We start from the raw sequence: 10,000 nt of genomic DNA, 5'->3' as shown, positions 1-10,000 counted from the left end.
GGTACCAAGTTGTGTTGCACGGTGCCCTAAAGAGCACATCGGTTTAAAGTGCCAGGTGTATTGCATCAGATATTACCACATACCACATATAGCAACTAAATATTCTATCTATAGTCACGTTTTTGTTGCCGGTCTCACTCAAACACTGCAGGTATTACACAGCCGCACCCTGACTGATTATTACTGCACACGAAGCAGCCACAAACATTCACACATAGTAACTATAACTGCTTTATTTCAGACAAACCGGTCACAAACATTCACACATAATATCTACAATGCTGGACCATTGCACACGCACCGGCCACAGCCATACAGCTGTAAACATGTTTAACCTGGGTTAAAGCCATACAGCTGTAAACATGTTTAACCTGGGTTAAAGCCATACAGCTGTAAACATGTTTAACCCGGGTTAAAGCCATACAGCTGTAAACATGTTTAACCCGGGTTAAAGCCATACAGCTGCGAACATGTTTAACCCGGGTTAAAGCCATACAGCTGTAAACATGTTTAACCCGGGTTAAAGCCATACAGCTGTAAACATGTTTAACCCGGGTTAAAGCCATACAGCTGTAAACATGTTTAACCCGGGTTAAAGCCATACAGCTGTAAACATGTTTAACCCAGGTTAAACATGATTAACCCGGGTTAAACATGTTTACAGGTGCTCACAGGTTAGTTTGTCTAATGTCCAGTCTGTGAGTTTAAAGGCTTTAAAGGTCCTGAAAGTCGGACACTCTCTAATATTGATGGGTAACTTGTTCCATTCTAAACATCCTTGGACTGATAACACGTTTTGAGAAAATGTTGTGCGTCTGAATTGTACCTCACAGTCGCCTCTTGTGGTGGCGCTGGTTCCTATATTCAGAAGTCAGGTGAATGTTTGTGTTAATATAAGTCTTAAATAGTTGTATCTTCCGACAGCAATCACTTCTATAGAGTGTTTGGTCTGAAACACGGGTCTGTCAGTCACTCTGCTCTGCTCTGAGCCCAGGAGAAAACTTTCCTTGTATCCTACAACCTTTATCCAATGAGGAGAGAGAACGGCATAAAGGGGCAGTCCTCTCTGTGTGTGAATGTGTTGCCGTAGGGACGAGGGCGGGGGCTGCTAACTCCATCTGCTGACAGGAAGTTAGACTAAACCACCGGATCGCTTACTGCTGCTTTAACGTGTTGTTTTTACCAATGTTATTGATTATGTATCAATTCTAATATCGTGATTGATGATCATCCCACCATCCCATCATCAACACTGATATTTTAATCCTGATAAACGGTTTCTACCTGGCAACCGTTTATCTCCTGGGCTTCATCAGCAGAGCAGGTCGTCATGGAGATGGATCTGTTTCCATCAGTTTGTGTTTTTTATACACGTGTGATATTGTGATAAATACCACTACCCTACAGTGTGTGTGTGTGTGTGTGTGTGTGTGTGTGTGTGTGTGTGTGTGTGTGTGTGTGTGTGTGTGTGTGTGTTCCTGTGACTCGCTGGCTGACTCACACACTCAGTGACGGGGACGAGTTATGATTAATGATTAATGATTAATGATCGATTACTGATGTAAAGTTTCCACCTTTATTCTGTAAAATGTAGAAACTGACACTGACAGGAACACAACGTTCAACAAGTAGTTGATCTCTGCCGATTGATTGATTCATACTTATGTAATCGTACGTAATATATATATAATATATATAATATATATAGCAGGTGTCATCAATGTGAAGGACGAGTCTGTTAAACCAGTGGTTCTCAACTGGTGGGTCTAGACCCGTTCTGGATGGGTCGCGGACAGCTGGTCATAAAGTAAATAATATTTAATGCACATCTGATGTTGGACATGTCTTTTATTTTGAAAAATAACTTATTTTGAAAGGCACGAGACACGTGAACACATGCAGTTGTAATGCTCCTCCTCACTTTCTGATTATTTGCTCCATTTGCTCTGAATGCAAAGATATCAGTTTCTTATTAATGTGGCCTGATGCAGTGAATCTGGTTTTGTTTTGTGGGTCTTTATTTTGTGCAATTTGATATTTATTCACTTTAGTGAACATGCTCTGAATGCAGAGATGCATTAGAAGTCAAATATATCGTTTTGTTGGTCTCCATTTTGTGCAGTTTGATATTTTTTTATTCACTTCCGTACATGCAGTTGTCATGGTAACTCCTCAGTTTCATTCATGTGCTCTGAAATGCACTTTGCTCAATAAAGAGCTAAATGAGTTTTTAAAGGCTTTAAAAAGAAAAAATCTTGGTTTGAATTCTATAAAAGTGGGTCGCGACTTAATGACCATGTGAAGATGTGGAGCCCAGAGTGAGACTAGTGGAGAACCGCTGTGTTAAAACACATTTTCAGGCATCAACGTTGTTTCTCTCACAGTGAAGCCGACATCTGTGAGGGATCCCTCCTCTGTTGCTCACCCTGAGCTTTCTCCTGGTTTTCCCTGTTAAAAGGGTTTTCCATGGAGTTTTTCCTCAGTGGATGTGAGGGTCTAAGGACAGAGGATGTTGTTATGATGGGATGTAAAGCCCTTTGAGACTAACTGGTGGTAAAAACGGGCTATACTAATAAAATTGCGTTGCCTTGCATTCTGCCAGAAGGCCCCGCCCCCTTGCTCTGATGCTGTTCACTCAGATCCCAACAACATCTTGCTGGTTTCTTCTGTTTAGTTGTAATCTAACGTTACATGCATCTTGATCTCACTTCCTGCTTTAGGGGGGGGCGAGCGCGCGCGGTTCGGCGCGCCGTATTAAGTTTCGTTTTCACCACACGCTGCTGTTGTAGAGAGGATGTGGAGATGAATGGAGATGAATGAAGGTGATCGTCCGACGGGGGGGGGCTAATATCGCTACATTTTTATTTTTTTAAGACGTTAGTTAAGGCGGCAGCTCTTTGATGTTAAGGCGGCCGCCCTAACAGGAAAGCGCTGCGGGAAACCCTGTTGTAATGTATTTTATGGTAATGTTGACGACGTGTGCTGCTGCCCTCTTGGCCAGGTCGCCCTCGAAAATGAGATCTCGATCTCAACGGGTCTTTTTACCTGGTTAAATAAAGGCTAAATAAAAAATAAAAATAAATAAAATACAATAATACAAGATCGTTGCAGTGAAATGATCTGGACCGAACCGGTCGTGAACGGGCAGCCAGAAGCAGTGTTGCCAACTTGGCCACTTTCTCGCTAAATCTGGCGACATTTTTTTTGTCAAAAGCGACTAGCGACAAATCTAGCGACTTTTTTCTGGTGTTGTTACAAACGTTTCTGGTTTGACGACTCGGATGTGAAAGCTCGTATCACCGCTGTCTTAGAGAGCCGCCATCCCACCAATACAAACAGATTAGCCTGTTCAGGTCATCTGAGACAGATACAGAGAGAATCATCAGTCATGCCGTCGAAAAAAAAAAATGCTTGAAAATGTCTCCTTCACTTTAAACCTGTTTTTCCCAGAATTATTCTCCCAGAATGCTGAATTTGGAGAAAACACACTGTATTCAAATGAGGAAAACTAAAAAGTGGAACATGCTACTAACTCCACTTTTTATCCTGGTGAAAGCAGAGACTCTCCCCATTCATTTGAGATATCCTGTGTCATTTTAGTCACAGCACAACATATCCTGTGGCTGTGTGAAAAGTAGTATAAATCTTTAAAAGTGCTGGCACTGGCTGCACACTGAGGGGAAAAAAACTCTGGCACTGAAAGAGTTAACAGATCCCAGAACATCATCACCTTCAACGAGGTGTTTCATGATAGTCAGAGGAAAACAGCTGTTGTACCACCACTGATTCACTTTGGTTAGGGTTAGGGTGTCTGTGCCCATGTACATGCACAAGAAACTACAGTAAGTAAGTAAGTAAGTAAGTACTTTATTTGTATAGCACCCTTCTCAGTACGAATACACAGAGTGCTTCACATCGTAGATAAAACCATCATACAGTACATAACAATAGGCAATAAAATATAGAAATTACTGTGCATATTACATAGTAACAGCACAGATAACAACATAGGAAAACATCAGGTGGCACTTGATCGACCCGAGGGGGTCGAGCCAAAAACAATGTTAAATGGGAGGTGAGTCACATCCCACAGCATCAACACCCAAAAGCCCTTTTAAACAAAAATGTCTTCAGTTGACCCTTGAAACAGTCTGCCGACAAGAGAGGAAACTTAAAAAAGCTTCATCTATCTCAAGCTTCTCTTTTGCTGCTTAATGCTGCACTGTGATTACCAGCTGCTCAGTCTTGTGTTTGATTTAGTTTGTGGTGATTTTATTTTGTTTAGTTTGTTTGAGAGAAACCGGGCAAATGTGGGAATGTCAAGCCAAACAGAAACCAGCAGCTGAAAGAGGCTAAAACGCTCCAGAGAGATAAAGGAGATAATTCTCCACTGTGTCCATGTGAGACTTCACTGTTTGTACAATTTGTGCATTCACTCTCCACAGAAATCCAAAAGCAATCTGCTGTTCCTCATCAGCACCGTGACAGATTTCTATTGTGAATGTGCTTTAAAAAAGAATCAAAGCCTGGTTGAGATGAGTGGAAATGGGCTCAGGGCTCTTGTGTCTCTGAACAATGGGCAACATGACAGGAGTTGAATAGGAAGCTGCAGCTCTGAGTGACAGCTCTGCAGCTCTGGGAGGAAAGTCAGTCGTTTTCTACCAAACGGTCTGAAGTGAATCACTCCACACACATCCACACAGATCCACGGGTCGGGGTGTCAGCTGAGCCTCGCCAGCCGTCAGGATTATAATTTCACGTGTATTTTGTGGTTATTTTTCTGACGGAGCGCATGAGTCTCCACTAACACAACCATCCACTAACCTCCTCCTCCTCCTCCTGTCTGCAGCAGCAGCTTCGGCCTTTTTCTCGTTTGACTTCATTTGACTCGACAGGTGGAGTGAAACCGGAAATGTTTGTTTGTTTTTTGCCGTGTCTTTGTTTAACGGTTTGTCGGTTTTCGTTTGTGCTGAGTCATGTTCAGCTGCAGCTCGGGCGTCACAGTCGGCGGAGAACTGGAGAGGAACTGGTCTGAGCTGAGCTGTTTCTGCAGGTTTTCAAAATAAAACTGTAGTTTGATCACAGCCAGATGGTTTCCTGCTCGTCCATTCATTCATTTCACCACTGATGAGAATTATTCTTTTTATTAGACCTCAATACTTTAAGCCGGGCTTACACTGCACGACTATTCGTCTGTTCACATCTCAAACTGCAGGAGCTTCCCTCTTCAGTCCTACGTCTCAGATCAGTCTCAGACCTCCACTAATTGCACGTCGTTCTACGATTGCTCTCCACCACGATTACCCTGCGATGCCGCTGAGATTTGTGCTGCTCTATAATTGCTCGATTGTAAACATCAAATTGACATTGGTTCCTGATGTTGGTTCCTATAGCAGAGTCCATGGTGGAAGATCAGACCGACAAACACACAGACAGACAGCGCGCATCACCTCCAAGGCCGGTGCTGCAGAGAGAGAGAGAGAGAGAGAGAGAGAGAGAGAGAGAGAGAGAGACAGAGAGAGAGAGAGAGAGAGAGAGAGAGGCGCTGCGCTACTCTCTCCAGCCAGCTGACGTGTACAGTATCTCACCTGCGGCTCACCTGCAGCTGTCAGAGGAGGCTCACTAGTTCTCTCTCTGGCCTGCACTTTAAAAGTTCAGCTGATCAGGTCAGCTGAGCTGAGCCAGAGCACAGTGGACGTGGCTGGTGTATAGGCTCGCTATTTTATACTGTAACGGCAAGAAAAAAAATAATCGTCCTCAATCGCTGATTGTCTGATAGTACGTGTGTGTGTATTTGTCGGGCTGATCTTCCACCACGGACTGCGCTGCTGATCATCACCCGGTCACCCTGTCTGTCACAGCTGTGGTCCAACTTCAGCTGGTCACTTCCCTGTCCCTCCTCTCTCTGCCCATTTTAACTCCATGACGACGTTCAGCATCACATTCAGGTTCATAAAGGCTCTGTGCTCTGTGCTAAAACAATCTGTCATGGTAAAATCGTGTCGTATGTGCAGAATCGTGACGTAGGACCCCATACATTGTCCGTCACGACGAGAAATTTTCTGGCATGTCAGAAATTAATCGGGAGGTCGGCGACTCGTCTTTAGGACGTCGGGACGTGACGCAGAGCCTCACTAACCATACGTCCCGATTATGCTCACGACCCCGCGATCCCTCTAAGATTATGCAAATTAGGCTGCGACTCGTCTGGGACGACAAAATCGTGGCAAAATCGTGCAGTGTAAGCCCGCCTTTAGTTGTAAAACAAGGACTTTCCTCTGTCTCCTCAGCAGTGATTGATGTTCACTTATTTTATCTGGATATTAGTTATTATTAGGGCTGTCAGTTTAATGCGTTAATTAGATTAATTAATTACACCGCAAATTAACGCGTTAGAAAAATTAACGCAATTAATTCTGAGTGGCAATTCAATGCGCCAGCACTTTAAATTTGGCCCATTGAATGACCCTGCTACTTGGCAGTGGCACGTCATGGTAGCATAGCAGAGATGTTCACAAGTCTTTTTTTGCAAGTCCAAGTCAAGTCTCAAGTCTCTAAAAAATAAAAGTCTCCTGTCTCTTCTGGTTGTAATGACCCTTTTATCATCTGCTGCTACCCGGTCTACTAAAGATGCTGCACAGCTATATCTAAGAGATTCAAAGCATTATTATCACTCCTTTATCTATACAGTATTGATTAGTTGTTTATTATATGATCACTTTAAACAGGTGATTGCAATGCAATATGAAGAAAACACACAATGAAAGCTTTCCTTTAAAGGAAACTGTATTCTGAGTCAAGAAAGAATCAAAGCTGCTCTGCCCCTCTGCACTGGCCTTCTCTCTTTTTTTTGCTTTGTTGAATTCAGAAAACCCAGATGAACAACATGGAACATGATTTAGGCTGTTAATTATAGGTCATTAGATCTGGGTGGTATAGCTCACATCTTTATGTGCAGCTAAACCTTTCTGGAGCCGCATGTTTCTGAGAGAAGAACTGGTTATTATTTTTTTAATTAGCTCCGTCAACTCATGGGGGCATGTCGACACGTACAGACTTCCATACATAGCCTACAGGCCTTCAGTCATATTTCGCAGCAAAAACCTAAATAAACAGGAGGATTTAGCCTACAGTAGCCTGATATGTGCCAGTTATTCAGCAGCTAGTCCCCGTGAAGGAAAGTTTCACAACAAACGGACATTGTACCTCACATGTAGGCTATGGACGGTGCCGCTATTAAAAAAATAATAAAAAAAAGCCGGTTCACAGAACCTGTCACTCACCCGCAGCTGACTGCGCTGTCAGAGGAGCTCTGCTGCTCCTCTCTCTTTAGACACTGGTGTTTGACTGCACTCTGTAGGAGTTCAATATGAAGATCTAACCTCCATCTGAATAACGTTACCGGCCATGTGGCGCTGCTCCGCTAGTGGTGTGTTAACGGCAAAAAAAAGAAAAAAAAAAAAGATCGTCGGTCGTCCTGTCAGGAGGGAGGCACGAGCCAAAAAAAATAATGATTGTTCACGAGTCTCAAAACACGAGTCCAAGTCAAGTCTGAAGTCTCTGTGGGTGCGACTTAAGTGCGACTCGAGTTCGAGTCGCAAACTCGAGTCCCCATCTCTGTAGCATAGCACCGAGGAACTTGTCCGGACGTGACTGACCGACATGGACACGACTCACAGCCCGGACGCACTGCCCGCGGGAGCGGAGCGGGAGCAGCGCGCGTCCTCACAGGCGCTTGGCTGCTGCACAGGGAGCTGCTGCTCCTGCCCCCCCCCCCCCCCCCCCCCTCCCCCGCCGGTCAAACATCGACTCCACTGGCATCTCTACCCGTCTGTACCCGTCCACACACACAGGTCTGTCTCTAGCTCTGTATGAATGGATGTGTGTGTCTCGCATGCAGACGCAACTGACAAATAGACGGAAAAGCAACAACTTAATTAATCATCATTTAATTATTTTATTTTGAAAATTGACCGGATTCTCTCGTCTTTTCTGAGCCTGACTTCCTGTCTGGTACGATCTGGTCTATCCAGCTCGACAACAGCGCTCCGGCTCGTGTGAAAAATAGAACAGACGCTGAACTGAAGCGCTGCAGCGGCGCCGCAACCTGAGATGTGCAGCCAGAGAGACGTCGCCGCAGCGCCGCGAAGCGGAGCGGCCGCGTCCCTCCAGTTCACACCAGACGCTGATTTCTCCTCAGCTGTTGTTTACTCACATAGAGCTGTTTTTTTTTACATCATGGATAAGTAAATAACCTAATAGAATTATAATGCCGTGTGCTGTGGGTCAAACAACTCCCTCCACTTCGTCTCTGCCACTTCATCACTCGTCTCTCTCTCTCTCTCTCTCTCTCTCTCTCTCTCTCTCTCTCTCTCGCTCTTTCCCTGTTTGTTTGTTTGTTTGTTTGTGTGTTTTGTGTGTGTGATCTGAAACTGCCTGCGCTCCAGGGCGCTGCGCTTCGGTTCCTCACCTGAACCAATGGGCTCTATGCACAGCTCCACCACTTCCTGAATTTAAGGCAGCTCCTTTATTTCCTGTCTTACATTATTGGACCAACTGATGAATCCAGGTGTGTCTGTCCATTGTGACGACTCAGACACACCTGGATTAATCAGTTTGTCCAATAATGTAAGACAGGAAATGAAGGACCTGCCTTAAATTCAGGAAGTGCTGGAGCTGTGCATAGAGCCCATTGGTTTGCTGGGATGTGCTTGACCATTTTCTTTTAAATTTTATTTATGAAACGCACTTCACCAATAAAAATGTGGATTTCAAATCTTCTCTTCTAGGTGTATTCAATTGATTAGTCATGCAATACAATTTTGTAATGTCCTAGAATTTGAATTCTTTATTTGGGTAACTTTAGCAGATATAAGATTAAAATGTGATTAATTAGATTAATTAATTACAAATTCTATAATTAATTAGATTAATTTTTTTAATCGCCTGACAGCCCTAGTTATCACTAACTTCAGACTTTCACAGTGTGCACATGGTGAATGGTTTATTTTAGGCTTGAATGTCATTGTTCCCAGCTGCACCAATCAGATGGCAGCCTGAGGCCTGAGAGACAAAATAAAGACGGATATTTTCTCTTTAATAATTTTAGACCATAATAAGCTGAGTTCTGTAAACGTGTGTATTTCTGCTGTAAAGGACGTTTTATCATGGGAGTCTATGGAGACCGACTCTAGTGTCCATGAGAGGAACTGCAGCTGCTGCTTCTTTACGTTGATGCTTCAAGTGTCAGTCTGGCGTTCCACGTTTAGGAAGATTGTCCTATCAACTATGTGAACTTCCGTATCCCTGACTGTGTCTTCTCTCTCTCTCCTCTGTCTTTGGACCAGTCGTCCAGATGGCGAAGGCAGACCAGCGCTTCGGGCAGCGCGACGGCTCGGACCAGAACTTCGACTACATGTTCAAGCTGCTGATCATCGGGAACAGCAGCGTGGGGAAAACCTCCTTCCTGTTCCGCTACGCCGACGACTCCTTCAGCAACTCCTTCGTCAGCACCGTCGGCATCGACTTCAAGGTGAAGACGGTTTATCGCAACGACAAGAGGATCAAGCTGCAGATCTGGGTGAGGATCACGGATCGCTGAGTCTCTCTGAGACTAGTTGTACCGGCTTTTTTTTTTTTTCAACTTAATTTTTATTGAACACCGCCACAGAAAAATACATTTCAGTTGTTACATACTTTTTTTTTTTTTTTTTGTTAATATAAACATTCTGCTAGATCAATAAACAAGGACAACAATGACAGCGAAAAAGAAACAGATATCACAATTTTAGCACTGGTACTCAGGATGATAGACTTTAACAGTATTCCAACCTCACCTAGCCCCATTCCTCACCCACCATCTCCAGCCACGGTGCCCATCTGTCCGCAAATTTCGTGTTTTGGAGTCTCAACATAAAAGTTATCTTTTCCATAATGAAAATTCTCTTGACTACTGACCGCCATGTATCAATTGTCGGGGGATCTTTTTAAAGCCAGTTTA

General features: G+C 44.0%; 1 protein-coding gene across 1 annotated transcript in view; it reads left to right on the top strand.

Moving 5' to 3' along the window:
- Positions 1 to 10,000, top strand: part of rab3b (RAB3B, member RAS oncogene family) — a gene marked incomplete at its 3' end in the record, with an annotated part of 23,958 nt that overhangs the window by 1,465 nt on the left and 12,493 nt on the right. The window contains exon 2 of the mRNA XM_083969656.1: positions 9,348 to 9,580. Within this exon, the coding sequence (XP_083825782.1) occupies positions 9,356 to 9,580 (225 nt within the window). The 5' untranslated portion in view covers positions 9,348 to 9,355. The remainder of the gene's footprint in view (positions 1 to 9,347; positions 9,581 to 10,000) is intronic.

Source organism: Trachurus trachurus, assembly GCF_905171665.1.
Source record: "Trachurus trachurus genome assembly, chromosome: 4".
Classification (NCBI taxonomy): domain Eukaryota; kingdom Metazoa; phylum Chordata; class Actinopteri; order Carangiformes; family Carangidae; genus Trachurus; species Trachurus trachurus.
Note: the sequence above shows the minus strand (reverse complement) of the source record. Positions and strands in the feature narration are given on the sequence as shown.